Here is a 23,448-nt window from a genome sequence, read left to right on the forward strand (position 1 = left end):
TTTACGAAGGACTTCGTCAAAACTTGGGTTTTAAGCCCCAAAACATGCCTTAGGGGGTGATTCCATGCCCAACAGGCCCCCAACACGAACATCGTGACTCGCCCTCGAGTCACTCTATCAGTGCGGAGATCTTTGCGCAGAATCCCTCCAACTCTGCTCGAACTACTGCAAGGTCGGCAGCGCACTGAGCGGCTGCCTGTTGAATCTCCTGTACCCGTTGTTCCGAGACCACAGTGTCGGAACTGCTTCCCTGGACCTGTTTCTACGTCCCCTGTCATCGTTTATAGTCCTGCGCCTTCATCTGACTACTTGGAGCGCGAAGACTGTGCTTCTGTCGGCTAGTCAGATAGCCGAGCCACCCATGTAGGGCTTCAATCGACTGCCATTTACTTTGCCTGGGAAGGGTTCTCCATTTAGATTTACCAGGTGTACCGCGCCTTTGTCTGTGACCTCCTTAACATCGTATGGTCATAGCCAATGCATTCTGAATTTTCCTGGGAATTTATCAAACTTACTGTCATGCAGTAACACTAAATCATTTACCTTGAAGGTGCGCAACTTAATATGGCGATCATGCCAGGCCTTCTCGCATTGCTTTTGTACATGTTGATGGAAACCAGCCAGGAACCGTTCCTCTTCTAGTTCTTCCAACTGCGAGAGCCTCTCTTCCAGGGCTCCGCTGTCTGTCATACCTGTGAGCACTGCGATGTGTAGACTAGGCACAATATACTCCATTGGCATGACAGCTTCCACACCATAGACCAACTGGAAAGGTGTCTGGCCCGTTAGTTTCTTGCACGTTGTCCTATAAGCCCATAATGTTGCAGGAACGCGCAGGTCCCAATCATTCCACTGTGCGTTGTAGACTTCGATCAACACAGTCTCCAGTATTTTGTTGAATGCTTCTACTGTCCCTTTCGCTTGTGGGTGATACGATGTGCTTTTTTGATGATACACCTGAAACTCTTTTGTGAGTGCGCTAATTGTTTCATTCAAGAAATGTGTATCGCGATCACTCATCAATATTTTTGGACATCCAAATTGAGTCAATACACGTTCGAACAAAAACTTCGCATCCATGGCGGCGGTGCAGTCTTTGACTGGCTGCGCTTCTGCCCAACGAGTCAAGTACTCTTTCGCAGTGATAATGTATCTTGCACCCGTCTTTCCTTGAGGTTTGATAGGTTCTATAAAATCGATTGCCCACTTTTCGAAGGCTTGCAACATCATTTGTGGATTCAAAGGCATCTCATCCCTTCGTGATGGTTTACCTATTCTTTGACATATATTGCAGGCTTTACAGTGTGCTTTTGAATCCTGACAAAGGGTTGGCCACCACAACCCTGCACAGAGAAAATTTTGCGCAGTCACTTGCCTTGCATAGTGTCCTGCTACAATGCCCCCGTGTGCTTCCACGAGGATCTAACTTCGTTCGAATTCAAGTACATACCTTCACAGTATCTCATCATTGCCCATCTTATATAGGTGCATCGCGATGACAGAGAAATCAGCCGCGCGCACCACCAGTGCCTTCTTCTGCTGGACGGAGTATTCTTTCGGTACAATCCCTGTTGTCAGAAAGTGGATTATATCTTCAAAGTTTCCATCTGCTACATGCACAGTAAAGAGTTGTGTGTCAGGTAATCCTTCCTCCAAATTAGTAGGTTCCTCTCCCGTCTGAATTCACGACAAGTGATCTGGTCCTGCGTTTAGGCGTCCAGGCTTCACAACTACCTCAAAATCATATTCTTGGAACAATAAGAGCCACCTGCATATGCACCCCCCCCAACACATGCTTATTGACCAAGTATTTTAGCGTGAAATGGTCTGTATACATCTTGAAGTGTCCCCCTAGCAAGTAGTGCCGGTATTTTTGGAGCACGTAGACCATAGCCAACCCCTCACGTTTAGTTGTAGAATAGTTCTTTTCTGCTTTAGATAACCTGCGACTTGCGAATGCGATAGGGTGATCCAAGCCCTCTGCACCCTCTTATGTTAGTACTGCTTCGAGCGCTATACACGACGTGTCGACATGGACATGAAACTCCATATCCCATTTAGGGAAGACCAAGATTGGCGTGGACGCCAATTTCTCTTTTTGTACATCCAGGCTCTTCATGCAATCATCATTCTAGCAAAACGTGACATCCTTTTTCAACAGTTTCTCCATTGGCGCGGTGATATGGGCATAGCTTTTGTCGAACTTTCTGTAGTACCCCGTATGCCCCAGGGTAGCACGCAGCTTCTTGACACTTCGCGGTGCTTCCAAATTCAGAATTACTGCAATCTTCGCGGGGTCTACCATCAGTCCCTGTTTGTAGACCACATGTCCCAACAAGTTTCCAAAGGGAACGAGAAACGTACACTTCTTGATGTTCAACATGATTTGGTGTCGTTGGCAAGTATCCAGCATCAAGCGTAAGTTCGCTACATGGTGCTTAACCAATCCAAATACAGTCCAATCATCTAGATAGACCTCCAGAAATTTGTGGATATTCTCTTTGAATGTTGCAACAACTATGCGCGAAAAGATGGCTGACGCGTTCTTCAACCCAAACGGCATAACGGTGTATTGAAAGAAGCCCCACTCAGTCACAAAGGTGGTGTTGCTCCTATCTTCTGACGTGATTTTGATCTGGTGGTACCTTGAGAACCCATCAGTAAAAGAATATGCTTCTTGCCCGCCGACATTTTCCAATACTTCATCTGTGAACAGAGTTGGGAATGGGTCATGTACGCATGCGTCATTCAATTTCCTGAGGTCCACGCATATTCTTATCTCGTCCTTTTGCTTCTTTTCCTGTACTACCATAGGGCTTACCCAGTCGGATTCTTCCACCGGTTCAATGGTTCCAGCTGCGAGCATTTTGTTTAGTTCTACGTGGACTTTTTCCTTGTACTTCAGATTCAGGTGGTAAGGCCTCTGCTTAACTAGCTTCGCATCGGGTTTTAAGGTGATCTTCATCAACCCTAAATCGCTAACGATTCCTTTTAAGTCTGTGATCTTGGTCGGGAATAAGTCCTGGTACTCGCGAAGTAACTCAACGACCTCATCCACCGTCGCATCATCCCAGTAGTCGCCGAGCGTTGCATACTTAGGTTCGGCCTCCTTACCAATGTTTACCTACTTTGTTTTCACCGGCGCGGTTATGTCAGGGTCTTCAATCAATGGCCCTTGAACCTCGCGATAGCCTTCAGTTTCTGGAATATTAACTTTTCGTGGATCTTCGTTGTCTTCTTCAGTATTTATGTTGTAACATTCTTGTGCGTAGCTCAGCTGATTTGCGCATTCAGACTGAATCACTTCTATTTGCTCCTGGGGTACTTTAAAGATAGTTGCTTTTACTACTTGTAGTGCATCATCAACAGTATCCCACCAACGATCCTCAAACGTGAAGGTTAACAGGAATCCTTTGCGCAAGATATCCCATTCACTCGTTCCATGGTGGAGCTCCGTATCTATATACCAGTTCATGGGTATAATATCCAGGGTATGGCAAAACAGGTGCACCCACTCAGGTTGTGGCTCTTCCCCATAGACCTTTGTCCATTTGGCAAGGTGAGCGCACGGATCATCCTGTCCCTCATACTTTTCTTTCAATTGCATCTGAGGCTTCCCAAACCGCATGTGCATCGTTCTCCTACATTCACACCAGTCCCCAAAGCTTCTTTGGTGCGTACCCCACCACCTCGCAGGCTTAGCGTGTAGTACCCATTTCAAAGCTTCAAAATGTTGTTGTTCTGGCACCTCTCTTTCAAATCTGTTCACGAAGTCATCCACCTCACTTAACCCATCATACGTAGGAAGATCCCTTACCTCTATTGGTACACTCCTTTATATATATAGATCTTATGGATTTCACTTTCGATAACATGAGAGTGATAAATGAAAAATGTTACTAATGTAGTTAATTCTACCATGTGGTCGAATGCTCTTCTGTGACTCCATTAGATCCGTCCTCTCTAAATATTCATTGTAATACTTAGCATTTTGTATATTATGATGAAGTTTAAAATGAAGTAAATTTATAATCGAGGATTTTTATTTCATCCCATGGATGAAGAGAATGTGGTTTCTACCTTTTATAAAAGTTACAAGGTTGTAATCTAAATTAAAGGATCCAAGCGACAAGTCATAATCTCATTAGAAATTTGCACCAAAAAAATACAATTTGATACTATGATGCATTATTTGATTAGTAAGCTACAACCATGGATTTCATCTTGGAGATGCACACATCAAGGGCCATGACATAATAGAGGGAAAGGTATATGTAGGTACACTAGAATCTTTCTAAGCCATGGGCAAGGAAAATTATTAAAGGACTCATTCATTTTGATGGATGTAACACTCCTATAACCCATGGTGACCTAAAGTTTGATAACATATTCATAAAATAGAAACACAAGTGTGTTCACGATGAGGAGCCTTGAACTATCCTACATCATGCAGCTCACAAAAAAAAAAACTTGGGGAGTTCTGTTATGGGGAATTTATGATGAATTTGATCCACAAAGTGTTGATGGGAAACATAATGAGTTGGTAAAAGTGTATTTGTTCAATATGTGAATGTTGGATATGGTGATAGTGGAGTGTCAATATTAATAATGTAGGAGCATGGTAGAGATGTTTGAGAGAATTAAGGAAGGGAAAAACCCTTAAGCATTAAAGAGTAAAGGTTCTTGTAGCCCAACTATAAGGGAGGAGGTTTTTGGCTTCTATGTTGTTACAACATCATTTTTTTTAAAGCTGGCATGCTAATGTATTAGTGGGTTCCAAAACCAATGATGTGGATTTAACTACCCATGAGCACAATTCAATACCAAAATGTAAAAAACAAACCTTTGAATGCTTTTTCATTATGAAAACACATGAATTTATTGTTTCACATCAAGAAACTAACTTAAATAATTAGGAGATAAAATCTCAATTAGATACTATGAACTAGCAACTAATCACAACAATAAAGATAATTAAAAATATGATCTCAACTATTTCATGAAAATAGGAAAAAAAGAAGGATTCATCACACCAAACCACAAGAATAGTCCCCTAATACTAGTAATAATGTGATATGTCAAACATATGTTGACGATGAGGACAAGAATCCCTATTAATTAGTCATATTATGGATTTATAGTGTGCTGTAGAAACTGCACAACTCCACATAATTTGGCTAGTCATTAGTATAGGAAACTCAATCGTAGACACCCAACCATAACTAATAAAATGATGTATACTTGGAGAGTCAACATTATGGTGAGAAAATGGACTAAGGAATTGGACAAACTCCTTGATTTTAGGAACAAATTTGTGGAGGTGGTTACAAAGTTGGGAACCTAATTGGGTAAGGTTGAGGATATCAAAAAATGTGGTGGGAGTTGACTTGGGGGCGAGTTATAAATTTTTCTAAAGGCTTAGTGGTACCATCATTTTGTATTATAGAATGAGAAGTTATGGTAGAAGCAAAGGATAAGGTGGTGTAGGGCCAAGCACTAGGAAAATAGGAGTTATGCCACATGGAGTAGAAATTGTTAGTAGCACTAAACAAAAAATGAAATCATACTAAGCAAGTCATATTCTAGGTGACCAAATAAAAATGTGGTGAAAAGATAAATAGGCACATGGCTAAAAAAGGATTATGTAGAAAATAATACATCAATTTAGGATTGGAAAAATATTAATGACTTTGAACATTTTGAACAAATTTCTAGTATCACTGGAACTATGGGGTGGAAACTACAATAAGAAGTTTTAATTGGTACTAGTAGCCATATATTTGGGTTGAACCCTTGATCCTCTAATGGATGATGGATATGTTCATATTAAATATTAATGGAATGTAGTTCCAAGTTAAATTTTTTATTTTCTTTCCTTTAAATGGTGATGATGTGTTATATAACTGTTCCTAATCTATGTTCATGAATGAACATAATTCACTTATTTAAGTTGCAATTTTGAGTAAGATGGAGGTTCATTTGTATTTATCATTTGACTATGGCATAGCTTGATATTAGTTATGATATGATGAATGAAGCATAGTATAATACTTAGGGTGTAAGTATGCATGATTGGTTCAGTGCTAATGCTAACAATCATTCTATATGAGCCTTTTATAAGATTTAGTCTTAGCATAAGCCTATTGTTTACATATCAACAATAGTGCACAATAACTCAAAGAAACCCAATTATGACTAAAAAATTTGACTTTAAATGAACTCTATCTTGAAACAATTTCTTTGAATAAATAGATCCAAACCATTGGGCTAACAAGCACAACTTATGTTTTCCTTGGCAAGGAATTAAATGCATTGTTATGATTTAGCTAAGTTAAAATAGAGAGTGCATAGTGCAATGTAACAAATAGATATAGGACATTGATAATTTGTAGAATGACTTCAAACAATTAATAAACACTAAACCAAGCTGATTCAAAAACATAAAACCAATAGAAAAATGCTTGATCTATGCATATTGCTATGAATATAAAGCAATAGAAAATTGGAGAAAAAATCTTAGCCATGTAATGAAGAATTGTTGTATGCAAGTTATTTAAAGACATAACTATAAGCTTTGATTCAACATAAGTACACAGGAAAACCCATAAAACTCACTTTCTACTATCTTAGAGATTTACAAGTAATTGTGATTGCATATGCAAAAATGGATGATTAAAAGATCAGTGAATGTTGTCCTATCTTATGCACGATGAATGGGTATAATAATTTTCTTATTTGTAAAAACTGGATTGGCTATGCACACATTAAATTCATTAAAATTGATTAATTAATGTTGTCCCTAAAAACCAATCTCATGCACACTAAATGAGGATAATCAATTCCTTGTCCTTTGAAATTAGATTGGTCATGCATGTGTTGAATTGGATAAACTTGTTGAATCAATGTTGTCCCTATTAATTGTCTTATACATAGTGAATGATAACAATCATTACTTTGTTCCTTGAAATTAAATTAGACATGTGTATGGTGAATTGGTTAAACTTGATCACATATGTATATTATGGGTTGGCTCATTCAAATTTGATCATCCAATTTGTCATTATAGGTTGGCTCAATCAAATTTGATCATCCAATTTGTCATTAGAGTAGTCCCTTTAAGTTGAGACATTAATATGATACATTGAGTTATGTAACGCATTTACCAATCAAATGATGCAAAAAAAATTAATGTAATTGTAAAATGTTTATGGCCACAAAAATTTGACATGATTACAATTTTAAAATTTGTCATTAATTATAAATTAAATTATGATAAAAAATATATAAGTGCATATTACAATGGTAACACATACCTATATGATTGATATTATGTAATATTAAATATGATGTTGTTTATAAGGAAAAAATATATAAATACACACATCTTTAACCAGATAAGAAAATAGCTCATATATATATCTATAAAAAATACCTAAATGAAATATATAAAATAATTAAAATAGAGTTACATCATTAATGATGATAATGTGAGATTCAGATCTCTTAAAACCTATAACAGAGGTTGTCCATCCCTTTCTTCGATAGTCCTTGGTGATAAACTTACAATAAAGTTAACTCTGTCCAATAAAGGAAGTGAAAGAACATAATTGCGATAGGGAGGTTTTCGTGGAATTCATTAGACACACGCATAATAAACGTCATCCTAAGAACAAGTAGGGAAAATTATCCACGCGGATTCCACTCTAAAGTTTAGAAATATTTAATAAAATGTATATATAAAATGAAGTTAATGTCCTTCATTTCAAATTTGTCGAGATATTTGTTCTGAGTGTTATGTAATTTTACTGTTCAAAGTGCTACCAGAGGCATCTTGTGCCTGTATTTGCAAAAATGGTGATAGGTTGTTCATTGTGATAGGTTGCTCAACATTATTAAATTAAGTTATAAGTTATAGGTGTGGCTTATATTGAAATTGAGATTGGGGAATTTCTATTTTTAATAAATAGATAGATAAAATTTGATTTTAAAATAATAAAATATTTTATAATATAAAAAATATGTGAATTTTTTTCCCAAATCAAAACAATAATTTAAATTTAAATATTATTTATTTTACCATATATTCATCTTTATTGGAACTGAATTTTTTCGTTTCTTTCCAGCTGTGTGACCCCAATTGATACCCTCTAGCACTTCAACAACATGTGTTTGGCCCCTTCGTTTCCTTGGTTCGATGTGCAGGTTGAGTGAGTGATATGATGTGCATGTTCGAGGTTGTGTTGGTTAAATATTTGATTCGTTGTGTTATTTTCATATTCAAGGTCTATTAATGTGAAGGTTAGATTTAAACTTATTTTGTTATTAATGCGATTAAGTTGTATATCTCCACAATTAAATTTAAACAAATATATAATTTAATCATAAACATATATTATATTAATATTTTTAAACTTATTAATATAGTCAAATTATATATAGCTACTATTAAATTTAAACTAATAAAATTTAAATCTCTATTTAAAATAAATCTATACTTCTCATAAATATATCAACCACATTTATTAATATAATTAAGTTTATTATCTAATATTAAAAAAACAATTATTAATATAATTAAGTTTATTATCTAATATTAAAAAAACAATAATTATACTATTAAAAAAATCAAATCACCACTGAGTCGAGTCCTAAACATACCTGCTATCTGTGAAACTTCAGACTTTGGGAATCAAATCACGACGGACTCCTAAACATACCTGCCATCTGTGAAACTTCAGACTTTGGGAATCAAATCACGACGGACTCCTAAACATACCTGCCATCTGTGAAACTTGAGAGTTTGGACCTATGTGAAAGCGAAAAGGGTGTGCGCGAAGCCATTGGTTGAGTGAAAGCTATGAAATCGCCTTGCGAATTCGACCTCCACCTAAACTCAGACACAAAGGAAAAAGAAATTACAATGACTTAGCGTTAAAAAAGGATATTCGCATCTTCGGCTTTAGTGCATTTAGACGGGATAACTAAATTTCTTTTATAAGATGGGCGGCAGGGTGTGCGCGAAGCCTATCGGTTGAGCGAAAGCCATGGAATCGCCTTGCGAATTCGTGGAACTTCCTGTCATTGATTTCTCTCTCCTCCCATGGAAATCTGGAGGCGATGCCCATCACCATGACCAGCGGGAGCTCGAGAAACTGAGAGAGGCTTGCCAGGAATGGGGCTTCTTCCGTGCCATCAACCATGGAGTCGAGTCAAGCCTAGTTCAAACAGTGGACTCCATGGCGCGAGACATGTTTATGCTGCCCGCTGACATGAAAGAGAAAACCATTTCCCCCATTTTCAATACTGGTTATTTCCAGGCCCAGAGGGGTCCCGAGGGTAAAGATTCGCTGCCTGAGAGCATGGTCTTTCCCAACGACAATTCAGTAGATGACATCTCTTCCAAGCTTTGGCCCCACGGAAACCACAATTTCCGGTTGGTTTTCACCATCTTGAAGTTTCAGTTTCTGTAATATTTGCTATTCTTTTGTAAAATCTCAAAACCCATTTCATTTATTAGTTACATTACGGGATATTCGTTATTCGAATCTAAATTTGGCGTACTGTTACAGCGAGAGGATGCAGGAGTACAACTCGGAAATGAGGGAGGTGTCACATGGGATCCTGAAAGTGATTCTTCGCAGTCTGGGTGTTGATGTGACTGAGCACTATTCATCACCGCTCTTTCACAAATCTCACGGTTGGCTCCGCATGAATTTCTATCACAACAAAGACGATCATGATAATCAGCAGCAGCGGCGTTACTCGAAAGCTCATACAGACATCGGGTGCCTTACTATTCTGTACCAAGACCATGTGGGTGGCCTTCAGATCCGAACAAAGGAAGGAGAGTGGATTAATACGAAGCCCTTGCCTGGATCGTTTGTTGTTAACATCGGCGACTGTTTACAGGTGAATCTTTAATTCGACCTCTTTTTCTTAAAGCTAAATTTAGAAATTGTCACTGAAACAAGTGATGGCGATGGTTGGCAGATGTGGAGTAATGGCAGATACCGCAGTGCAGAGCACCGCGTGGTTTATGGAGGATCGGAACGACTGTCCATGGCGTTCTTTCTGGATTTTACAGACAAAGCGGAGATTCGTGCTCCTGAAGAACTGATCGATGAGAAGCACCCTCGAAAGTACATAGGAGTTACTTTTGAAGACTTAAAAGCGTACTTCATGAAAGCTGGCCCAACTCTGGGTGGACCTCCGGCTTACTTTTTATTATAAACAGAAGGGAAAGGTCAGGTCACATTTCGTGAATGGTCTTACTGGTGACCGCATCTATTATTCGAAGTTTTTTAGTTTTCATTTTACCCAAAGTCATTGTATTATCACTGGCTTTTTGCTATATGTATTTAGAGTTATTTTTAGTCTGAGTTTTTGGAAGTTTTTCTAATAAGTTTTTTTGGTTTAATGTCTGATAAGAATTTTTTAAAATCACAAATTTTATAGATAATTTTTGCACAATTTAAATATTTTAAGAAATTTAAATAACACAAATCAACATTTTACCTCAAATTATTTCACCAAATTCCAACACCAAAAATCACACTAAAAACAACTCCTATTTAAAAAGATAAACAATTACAATTAATGTGCACTGTACTCCTAACAACAACTATGTAAATTGATGATTAAATAAACCGAACCCTTTCAACAGCATAATTAGATTCTTTATAATTTATTTGGGTGGTGCGCTGTATAGGGATGACTGATCAACAAAAGAAAATTATTTAAAAATGGTTTGGGATTAATTAAATCAATATTTATTTCAAAACTATTCTAATAGAATAATTAAATTAATATAAAAGAATAAATAAAATATTTAATTTATTAATTTTAAATATATAATTTAAGTGAGTTAATGACTAAGAAAAAGTGTCTCTTCCTAAAAAGTTATAGATTTAAAATTAGAAAAGATTAGAATGTATGCTTTCAGTTAAATAGTTTAAAAAATCTCACAAAAAATAAAATTATATACACCAATTTGATTCATTCTCATAAAAATTTACTATGCTCCAAACTTTTACATATTCAAAATAAAAAATTCAATCTCATCCTACACAAAACTCTATTTATATTTATTCTTAAAAAATAATCTTTTATATTTTTTTAATATATTGATTGAAGATTTCGATCCTACCAAAAAAATCTTTTATATTATAAAATATATTGATTGAAGATTTCGATAATCCATTTTCATATTTTTAATATATTGATTGAAGATTTCGATAATCCATTTTCATATTTTTAATATATTGATTGAAGATTTCGATCTTACACAAAAATCCATTTTTGTTTCAATCTTTTAAGCAGAGCATTAAAAAAATGATGTAAAAAGATGAGAATTCGTGCCTTTCTCTGTCCATGAAGATTATGAAAGATTTTATAATAGTTTTAAAATTAAATTTCATGAAAATTATATATATATATATATATATTAATATTGAAAAATGTGTTTATTTTGAAATAGTGTTTTTATAATTGTAATTTAATTATTATTAATTATTAAGTATATACAGCTTGAGTGGGCCTAATGGTTAAGAGCATGTGTTTCCTCCTAAGAGGTCACAGGTTCAAAACCAGAGGGGGTAGAGTATGTATGCCTTCGTAGACTTAGCAGTCAAATCGCTGCGTGGAGGTGGGTCCCTTGTCCCACAAACAAGGGGGTCTCATACACCAATTTGGTGTCTGGCTTGGCTGTGACCTTAAAATGAATATTATTATTATTATTATTTATAAGTCATATATTATTATTATTATTATTTATAAGTCATAGTATTTGTTGGTTTATGATATTATAACATATTTTATTATAGATTACCAATCTCTATGTTAAAATAAAGGTAAATTTTTGTAGTTTATAATCTTGTTTCATGTTTTTTTAAATATAGGTGAGAGAAAGGTTATATATTAATATTTTTATAATTATTAATAATAATAGTTTAAAATAAAGTTATAATTTAGTTAGTTTATGATTTTTTTTTTAAATTTGGCAATTTGAGATGTATAGTAAAATAAGTATTTTCATGATTAATATGGATTGCCATTTGATTTATATGGCTAGGTAGTTGATAAAAGTTTAAGAATATGTGTATATCTTGATTACATTTTGAGTGAGCTTATTGATTAAGAGTATGTATTTCTTTCTAAGAAGTTACATGTTCAAATCTAAACAGGGTAGAGTATGTACACCATCCTAAAAACAAATAGAATAGGAACACAAATAATAAACAAATACAAGTAATTCTAAATGGTTTAATATTACTCAATCAATATTTATCTTTGAACACACCTCCACACACACATATGTTGTTGATTTAATATTTTATTGTGTCAATATGACTTCATACAAAGCCAGATATCACTCTTTGAACTCAGTCATGTCATAATCTACCACAAGGAATTTACTAATACTAATGGCAATGGACAATGATCGTTTAGGTCTATTAAAATATAAAAACTATTACTGCTAAATTCATAACTACTGAAATAAGCTTAACTGCTAAAAGTAAAAGACATAAGCTACTTATGAAGTGATTAGGGCGAGATCATGGGCATTGCTACTTGGTAGGGCTAGAGGTTTTAGGCCACATTAGAGATGGCCTTCTATGTGAGCTAGTCGAGAATCTATACATATGATGCAAGATCATTGGTGGCATTGAACTTGTTGCGGTCCTCATGTTTTTCCTTCGAGACCTTGCTTAGGAGTGTTTTTATTTTCCACTGAAGGGTAACAAAATTAAGATATTGGGTATGTCTTCCCATGGTATGCCTAGGGTTAGGAAACCAAATGGCTACTTCATCTTGGATTGTAGAATCAAGGTAGGATTGGCAGTCATTAGTGGTCAAGGATTCATGTTGGCATAGTTCCTTTTGGATTTTTGGGAGTGAGAGAAGTGGAAAATAACTATAGCATTCTGTTCTTGGGATTGAGAGAAGTGGAAAATAACTATAGCATTTTGTTCTTGGGATTGAGCTCGTAAATGGTGGCCTTGAGGACCTTTACCACTAGATCACTAGATCCCTGACAACAACACATCCTCTAATGGGCATGGTATGTTAGACCAGAATAGGCGAAAGCAAGGACGACCCCTAGAAGAAAACTAAACCAAGGAGACGGTAACACATAATACAAAGTAACATGGTTTTCCAATAAAGACTTAGCCTGTAGGGAGGTTTGGAGTAGACTATAGAAAAATGAGATAATGGTTTAATGAAAATGGAGGGACTTAGGGCAAGGTTCAATGACCATAAGAAACCAAAAACACCAATACCTAGGCACTATGGAGACTATGAACCAACAACCACCCAACAAAATCTATCAAATTGAAAGAGTTGAAGGAGTTGTAGAGGTTGGACATAGAATGGATTATCGAGCAATGGTCAACCCAATGAACTTGGAAATGCTTTAGGTTGACGACATTCCTTTGACTATCACCACTCCCCTTGGTCAAGCTTCTGTCGTAGCTGCCAAAAATGTTCAAGGGGTCGCCTCCATTTTTCTACTCCTCTCATGGATGTTTGACATTAGATGTATGCATTGAAGTCCAACATCCCTGGAGTTAGGACTACCCTGTAATGCAACTCTCATAGAGCCATTGCCATAGGAGAGAGATTTCCCCTTAACTAGAGCAGAATCACAAGAATTTCTGCATGACACATGGTTGTGACAGCCAGATTTAAGCTACAAAGGATGTTTCGCACGAGAAATATCTGACCTATGATGGGGGAATGTCAGAGGCACAACAAAAGAACATGGAGTCGAGGTTACCAATCTAGGAGCTTGCAGACAGAGAAGAGGATTACATATGATTGTGAAGGGAATGAATGACACTTAACATGTGTGATTGCAAGGGGTGGGATAGCCATGTCATCCCTCCCTCTAAAATGCAATGGGAGGCAGCCCGGTGGTAGGCTCCCTCCTCGATTGACGTAAATTCTAATACCCCGAATGGGAAAATCACATTATAATACTATTATTGTGTGATATTTAAATTAATAAAGAAGAACAAATACAATATTTAATTTATTAATTATAATTATAATTTTTAAGTGGTTTATAAATATGTAATATTGAATATATGATATATTTTCTCACTTTATCTTTAAAAATGAACTAAACAAACTAATAATTATTTTAAATAAAATATTTAATTCATTGATATTATGAATTTGAATTAATTTTAGATAATGTTAAAATATTTGAATTAACATTAACATTAAAATATAATATATTTTAATATTATATTTATAAAATTATACTATTTAAATTAAAAAATATTTTAAATGAAATAATTACGACTTTAAATTATAGATATCATTCATCAATTTAAAAGTAATCTGAAATATATTTAATAATAAAAAATACAAGATTTTATCTTCATTTCCGTATAATTATAATTATAATTTGAAGTTTATATCAATTTAATTGCTTAAATTACTAACCATTAAGTTATCAATGCATAACCTCATAAGCTTATAAGGCATGAGAAAAATAGGGCATGAGAAAAATATATACACTTTTAGGTAAAAACCTAATCTGATGCGCTAACTCATTTGATAGGTCACTTCTAGAAACCAATTTCGATGAAAATTTTTTCTCTGTTTTTTAAGAATTAATATGACTCAGTCTCTCTGCAATAATAATAATAATAAATCTTCAAAAAATAACTTTTCACATTCTAGACTAATTTTTGTAGCCTCATCACACTTCTAAATTTGCAATAGAAAAAGCGATCAAGCTATCAACTCAGACTAGAAGGTCCTCCAATAACAGTTTTAAGTCCTAAGGCTTTTTGCATCCTCTGTAGAGTTCCTCATGTTAACACCCTTTGGACCCTTGGGGATATACAAGATCACTACCAGAATTTTATTGTCACACTATTCAATAAAAGAATTACAAAAAAAATGAATGAACATAACTGTAATGAAAATTCCAGTAACAATAAATGAATATAAACTTGCAGCTACCAATCAAATAAATAAGTCAACTACTTATGGAAAGAAACAATGCAAGTTATATTGAAGAGAAGAAGCCTTACCTTTTCTAGCACACTGACGGAAAGAATTACAGGCTTTGTTAAGAATTACACAACAAAACATGTATTTATTTCGTCATCCAAAGATAAAGAGTACAATGGCCCCTGCATAGCTCTATCCAAACTGCTTAAATGGCTAATCTCAATTAGAATTGTGCTCGAATAAACCTCCAAACTGCTTAAATTGCTAATCTCAATTAGAATTGTGCTAGAATAAACCTCCCATGGCCTCTACAAAGATAGGGGTTACATATTTAAAATTACATTTGAAGAAAAAAGAATAGGAGTTGATGCTCATGCATAATTTCCCCTATATTCATGGATCTCAATGTTCAACTTAGAATGAGTGTAGTTACATCTTGCTAAGTGAATGAAACGAAGGGAAAATGGTTCAATTCTAGATGAGAGAAAATGATGTGGAGCATTTGGGTTGGGGTGGATTAACGAAGGAGTTCAACCACTACCTATATCCTTGGAATGAGTTGACAAAAACTTCGATTGGAGCCTTCCACTTGGATAAAAGAAGATTCAATTTTTTTAATGACTTAGAAGCATATCAACACAATCTCTCACATATCCATATGCTTAATTTCATTGATAGATGGTTGAAGTATCTCAAACAACAATGCGCTACTGGAATTCTATGTTCACCTATTGTATCTGTAATTCTGTGCAGGGTGTTGTCGAAATTTTATGTATGCTTGTTTCTACCATAATTTTGTGCAAGGTGTTGTCGAAATTTTATGTATATTTCTACCATAATTTTGTGCAGGGTTCTACCATAATTCTATGCAAGGGTGCTACCTAAATTCTAGGTAAAAGAGCTACTAGAATTTTAGGCACACAATGCTATTGGATTTTTGTGTGGAGGTGCTACCAGATTTTTAGGAAGACAACATTACTAGATATTTGCAAGTTGACATAAAATATTTTTATTCTTTCAAAACAATTGTGAATTTGTAAAATCCAATTCAAATAGGGATCAAGACATGGGAAATGATCAAATTGATAATTAGATACTCATTAAACTCTTTTATGGCATGGAATTATGGACCATCTGAAAATTGGACGAAAATGAAAAGGTGATAAGTTCCAATAAGATTTATAAATTGTCAAAGTTGAGGCTCAATATCCCCAAACTCAATCCATTACATGTTCTCATGCATGATATTATTCTTTTAATCCCATTGTATGATGATGCATTTCTTCTTTTTTTACTTTTTTCTTTTCATATATATATATATATATATATATATATATATATAACATTTTGATTAGAAAATATCCTTAATATAAGTGGGAATCCCAAAATGATGCTCTTGTCTAAAAATCAAAGCTTCTAATAATATGTTACAAACTTTAAGAGCGGAGGTATGTTTTGACTTCATCTTATATGGAGTTTAATGGAGTCAAAATGGTGGAGTGAGAAAGCTATATAATTGGGATTAAATGGAAATTGATAAGGAATGAAATTAAAAGGATGAAGAAAAGTGCTTAAAAATATTTACTTGCTAAAAATTTGCTCACCCTGTACCTTTAATAGTACATAAAAACTTGAGGAGTGCTAATATTGAAACTCTAGTTGCATAGTTTTCTAAAACATTTGTTGGAATGAAAGAACATGGGCTATAAATCTGCTATGAAAATACATTCTTTGAATGGATGAAATAAAAAAATCATGTTATTTTTTTTTGAAAAAACGTGGAAGTGGTAGGTAAATAGATTGTTGTTTAAATGAGTGGGAAAGGATGGTTGCCTCAAGATCTGTAACAAGAGAATTAATTGTAAGGGTGGAAAAATGTCCCAAATTCACATTGATTCCCTCTTGTTGAAGCAAATCTATCTTTCCTATTTCAACAACCAGACCCTTTTTATTTGAGAAGAATCTGAAGGCTACAACTATTGTGTGAAAATGAACCATGAGGTCTTCGCATGTACCAAACCATGTGGTACAATTTTCAACATGTGAAATAAATGTGTTAATGTTAAGCATGATGAAAAAACATGGGATTAGTGGCCACTTATATATGTCATTAACCAACAAGATACAACCCGCCATTCATGTTAATGAGTGTCAAGGTAGCATAGTACATTCTGCCATGTACAAATGTATAAGATGAATTAAAGTCACCCGGAAAATCTAATTATTAGGAGAAATTAATGCATTCCCTTTTTCGTTAGTGAAGAATACCTCCATTAATGGATGCAAGTTCCAAAGTACTATTTAAAAATAATTAGTCTTGATCCTCAAAGATAATTAGAATTGATGAGACCAAATCAATTTATCAAAGAAGTTTAAAAAGAGATATGAAGAACAATGTTCTACAATAACAACATGTTGTAATAGGAAGAGTAAATTCTACTCATCAAAAAACTGGTTTTCTATTAAAATTTGTGTCTAATTGTACCAAGAAAATGGTTTTCATAGTTATGCTTATTTCTTTCTTTCTCTCCTTTTATTATTGTTATTATTATTATTTAAATAAAAGAATCAACAAGAATAATAAGTAGGAGTGGGAAGGTTGTACATCCACCAACATCTATAATGAATTCCTCCTTGGTCATGAGCATATGATACATCCTTAACTGGTGGTAGTTCACCAAGAAAGAGACTTTTTCTTCATCTATTATTTTGATCTAGGCTAATCCATTATTGAAAACAGTTTCAACTTCATAGGAACTTAACCAACAAGTAGATAATTTCCCTCTAAAATTTTTAAACTTGGAGTTGAAGAGAAGAGTCTAGTCACCCACATTAAATTTCTTATTTTTAATAAATTTATCATTCCCATAGTTCTTTTCTATTGAATGAGAGAGGTTAGATGAACAATTTATTATTTAATTGATCGTAATGGAAAGTGGCATCCACCCATGGAATTTACCCATGGTATTCATACACCCATGGTATTTATCCACCCATGGAATTTACCCATGGTATTGTAAGTGTCATCCACACATGGTATTTACCCATGGTATTGTAAGTAGCATCCACCCATAGTATTTATCCACCCATGGATTTACCCATGGTATTGTAAGTGGCATCCACCCATGGTATTCATTCACCATGTTATTTACCCACCCATTGAATTTACCTGTGGTATTGTAACTAAAAAATGCTATAAGTAGTAAGTCACATTTTGTAAAAGGACAAATTGTCCACCACAATGTAGATTTTACAATTATTCTCTATTTTAATAAAATGTTTCTTGGTGGTTTTTTTACTATGTGTTCTCATATTTTTATGGCATTTCTCCATTAGAATGAGGGTTTGAAGCACAATGATGAATGAAACACACAGAAACACTATTTAGTAAACTTAATGCAAGTTTCACAACTTACACAAAGCATTTCAAAAGTTCAAAATATCTCATTTGAAATTATTTTTTGTTAGCTCGAATGGGTTTTTTATGGAATTTTATTTCGTTTCCCACTTTGAGATATATGAGCATTTGAAGTTACATATGTGAGGAGTCTTGCACGGTCATGTGCACCATGAGTTTTATGAATCATTTTATCATTCCATAGGTAATAAAAGTTCAAGTGTATTATATAAATGGAAATGTCACTTCAATACCTCAAATGGGTCTTTGACATAATTTGATTTCATCACCTATAGAAGAAGTTATCAGCAAGAGGTCTATTGCTAGAAAAAAATTAACGTGAAAGAAACCTTTACAACATCTCATTAGATGGGAGAATCTACTAGACAATCAACCATACTTTTACCAACCAGACTGAGAAGCATCACGGTTACGGGTGACCCACAAACCTAAGGTTATGACTCAACTGTACAAAACCCTTGTAATCGAAGTCCATTTTCTAGTCCCCACATTGTTATTATCACAGTTGGTCACAAGCATTACATGATATCTCTATCATCAGATACTCATTTATCATGGTTGAGTCATCTACAAGCCCATTCTTTAGAGAAGTCCACCTGGTAGGTTGCACGCTATTAGTATCATAGTTTTTCACAAGCATTACAGGGTATCTTTATCCTCATATCTTCATTCATAATGGTTATGGGTTAACCACACAAAGTCATTCTCTTAAGTGGCTCTTCATATTCAACAAAGGCTTCTAGGGAGGGAACTTCATGCAATGGGGGCCATTACTTTTAAGGAGGGAGGAATGATCCGAATGGAAAGTGGCATCCACCCATGGTATTCATCCACCCATGGTATTTATCCACCCATGGAATTTATATTGGGTGTGTGTTATGTTATTTCCACGACTAGGCCCACGCGCAGAGTGGGGGGTTAGAGGGGGGGTGATAGCCCCCCCTGTCGAGGGGTTTGAGGGGTCCGATAGCCCCCCTCTACGGGGTCTGAGGTAGCCCCTTCAATTTTTTTTTTTTTGGATCCTATATTAGGTGGGTAGACCTACCTATGGTTTTGTGCATGGGTTTCACACTTGGTTTTGGGCATCATGGTTTTCTGCCCATGGTATTTTGTAGATCCGATCAAGGGAACTACGCTTATGTTCTAATCCAGGGTTAATGGATTGGGGTTTATGAATGTTTTGACATGTATATTTATGTATTGTAACATTGAAAGGAATATAATGAAAAATCAATCTGGTAGTCTCAGTTTTGGGATCCAGGGGGAAATCTCTATGTATATCTATTTTATGTTTTATGCTCTTGCCATTGTTTATTTTCTATTTTTAAGAATTCGTTTGTAGGTAATTTATGTACAAGGTTAAAAACTACAATTTACCCATGGTATAATAAGTGGCATCCACCCATGTTATTCATCCACCCATGGTATTTATCGAACCATGGAATTTACCCATGGTATTGTAAGTGGAATCCACCCATGGTATTCATTCATACATGGTATTTATCCATGGTATTCATTCACACATGGTATTTACCCATGGTATTGTAAGTGGCATCCACCCATGGTATTCATCCACACATGATATTTACCCCCCCATGGTATTTTAAGTGGCATCCACCCATGGTATTCATTCACCCATGGTATTTACCCATCCATGGAATTTACCCATAGTTTTGTAACTAAAAAATGCTATAAGTAACAAGTCGCATTTTGTAAAAGGATATATTGTCCACCACATTGTAGCTTTTATAATTATTCTCTATTTTAATAAAAAGTTTCTTGATGGTTTTGTTTATTGTGTGTTCTCATATTTTTACGACATTTCAATTTTTCAAATCCCCCCCTCCAAAGATCAGGATCACTAATCTTATCTAATTAATTAAGCTACATCATCCTTTGATGATCTCCATTTGAAAGGTTAATTCCAAACTGGGCTATAATCCCCAAAGTTTTAACATAATTTATATAGGGAGAAGAACTTGCTTCCCATAAACCAACTTGTAAGGTATGGATCTGTTAGTATTATTCCATGTAGTCCTTTAAGCCCACAATGCATCAGGAAGTTGATCTCCCCAATCTTTATGATGATTACGAATTATCTTTGTCAGAATGGTTTCTAGCACTTTATCGGTGGAATCTACCTATCCATTAGTTTGCAAGAGTTAAGGAGAAGAGGTTTTATGCTTGATCTAGCACTGCTAAGTAAGGGATTGGATGAGTTTGGATGTTAATTTCATCCCATGATATGTAACAATTTTTCTAGGCATATCGAATTGAGTGAAATATCTTCATAAATAAAATTTCTAGCTGTGTATTCATTAGATTTTAATAAATCGTTGGATTCTACCCATTTAGTAACATAATTAGTGCAAATAAGAACATATATTTTCTTTCTCGACTTGGGATTTATAGGTCCAACAAAATCCAAAGCCAAATTTTAAAATTATTCAATAAGTACCTAGGGGGCAATCTCATCTTATCGGCTAGTATTGGTTGACATAATCTTTCATGAATATCATAGCTTGTAACATACTTCTTGGCATCCTTAAAAAGGCTTGGCCAATAGTATCCTAAATGAAATACTTGTAAGCTATCCTTTGGTTGGAAAAGTGTCCTTTGCATGGTTTGGCATGGCACAATTTCAAAATACGAAACATGTTGTCCTCTCAAATGACTCTATAGATAATGAGATCATATTCGATTAAAAAAATATCACCATTGACCCATGAGTAGGTGGTAGTTGACCTGAAAATTCTTTATTTCTCCCTCAATGAAAAATGTTGTGATAGTTTTCTGGTAGCTAAGAAATTAGAAATATCTACAAATCATAAAGAGTAAGTAGACACAAAAGATGAATGTTCATAAAGAAATATGTGGCATGTACAGGAATAATTTTAGCTTTATTATAATTTCTAGAAAGAAAATATACAACCAAATTTACCTTACTAAGGTTGTTTACAACGGTGACATTAAATTCCTACAACAACAAAACTCATCCATTAATCCTATCATTAGTGATTGTTTTGTTTATTAGATGATGAATGGTGCAATGATAAGTGTGAATGAAAGTTTCATATCTATTAATTTGATTCTAAATCTTCTTAATTGTATGCAAAATTGCTAATTTTTTTTTTGAGTAACAGTCTAGTTAAATTCATCAAGTGCAATATTTTTACTAACATAGTAAGTAACATAATAAGACTAGTTTTCCTTCTGCACTAAAACAACCCCAAGTGCGGTATTAAAAGCGTCCACAGAGATGTGAAAGTGTAGGGCCCAATTTGGTCCTCTCAACACAAATGTAGCAAGAATATTTGTTTTTAAGATCTCAAATGTAGATTGACAACAATTATCCCAAGAAAAATTAACATCTTTAGAGAGTAACTTAAGAAATGGTGCAACAATTCTCATAAAATGTTAAGGGAAGCTTATGTAATAATTGGCAAGACTAGAAAGTTCTTACTTCCTTTTGAGTTGTAGGATTTTGTGATCTTTGAAAGTACTTATATCTTTGACATATTTAGATCAATTGTTGTAGTAGAAATAATATGTCCAAGAGAAACACCTTTAGTTAACATCTATGAATTTTTACATGACTCAAACTAATGTTAGCTTATTGACATCAAATCAAAACTTTTCAACATTATATAATGCCTCCTAAAATAAATCATAATAAAAGTAAAGTAATCCATATATATCTCAACACAACCATGAATTCAATATGAAAAAAAAAAATTGTAACACTACTCTCTGAAAGGTGGTTGAAGCATTACACAACTGAAAGGGACACATTTGGTAGGTGAATGTCCCCCATGGACATGTAAATTGATTTTTATATTGGTCTTAAGGTGAAATATAAATTTGATTATAACCACTAAAACTACCCAAAAATGAAAAACACAATGTTCTTGTGAGGGTATTGTTGATATTTTTTCCTTAAATAAAAAAGTCAACCTCCTACGACTTGAATACAGATCCTTCTAGGTTTTTAAAGAGGTGGTACTCCTCTTTCAACGAATACTCATATTTCCAATATATACCAAGCAAATAATACCATTCATATCATGCACTTCTGAGTGGACCACGTGTGGTAACAATAACATATAACATAAATAAATATATAAATTTTTATTAATCATGTCCATTCCATTCATCATTTGTGAGATAAGAATCAATGAAGGAAGGAAATAAATAAAGAAAAAGGATTAATGGTAAAGATATTTAGAAATTTATAGAGTAATTTTTTTCATCGAAATCATAAATGTCATAAGAAAACATTTTGGGGATTCATATTGCTTTAAAATGAGTCTAAGAATGACAAATGAATCCCTTTCCCAAAAGGGATCTCTCTATGAGAGTCAATTTTTTTTACAAATTCAAAGCTTTGGAAAATTCAGGTACCTAAAGCACTATTCAAAATATTGATACTTAAATTTGTAAAAGTCAATCCATTCATCCCATAAGGGGACTGCGATTAGGCTTTTGTAGACTAATAAATGTTAAGGTACCTAAAAGAAAGAAATAGTTGAAATTAGGGATTGGCTTAAATGATGTAAAGAAAATGGGCTACGATTAGAAACACAAGATATAGGTAGTAACACAAATCGAATTTTGTCAAATGTAAATCGAGTTCTCATGGAGCTTTGAAAACGCGCGGAACTAGGGTTTGTTGCAGGATTTCAGAGTTGGGCACCATGGAGGGGCGAGAAGGTGGTAGCTCCACTCCCTCCTACAATCATGTTGTATCAAACCACTTCAAGAAGCCCATGGAAGCAGAAACAAAGGGTACAAACAGAGGAAAACAGGAAAACAACAGAGCATAAAGGAAGGTTGAAATGCAGGAGGAAGTTAGAAGAGAGAAGCGTACAGGAGTAGACAGTCAGAAGGCTGACCCCAGTAGTAGGACAAGACCATGTAAACCTAAGGCATCCATCACACCTCGTGTGGTGCTAAGTGCTCCAGCGCTACAGGCGCACAGAGAGCATATGGCGACTTATGCAGTGATATGTAAATTCATGGGGTTTTGGCCAATGGAGAAGGCACTACACGCATGGATAAAGAAC

General features: G+C 34.6%; 1 protein-coding gene across 1 annotated transcript; it reads left to right on the forward strand.

Moving 5' to 3' along the window:
• Window positions 1-8,920: 8,920 nt before the first annotated feature.
• Window positions 8,921-10,373, forward strand: LOC149153326 (C4-beta,C20-epoxidase-like). The gene is made up of 3 exons (XM_089440083.1): window positions 8,921-9,433; window positions 9,570-9,909; window positions 9,991-10,373. Exons 1-3 carry the CDS (start codon window positions 9,045-9,047, stop codon window positions 10,228-10,230), a joined length of 969 nt encoding a protein of 322 aa, XP_089296209.1. The 5' UTR covers window positions 8,921-9,044; the 3' UTR covers window positions 10,231-10,373.
• Window positions 10,374-23,448: the final 13,075 nt, after the last annotated feature.

The sequence above is a fragment of the Pinus tabuliformis genome, chromosome 9 (assembly GCF_031772625.1).
Source record: "Pinus tabuliformis cultivar Carrire ecotype Pingquan chromosome 9, CPIR1, whole genome shotgun sequence".
In the NCBI taxonomy this organism is placed as follows: Eukaryota; Viridiplantae; Streptophyta; class Pinopsida; order Pinales; family Pinaceae; genus Pinus; species Pinus tabuliformis.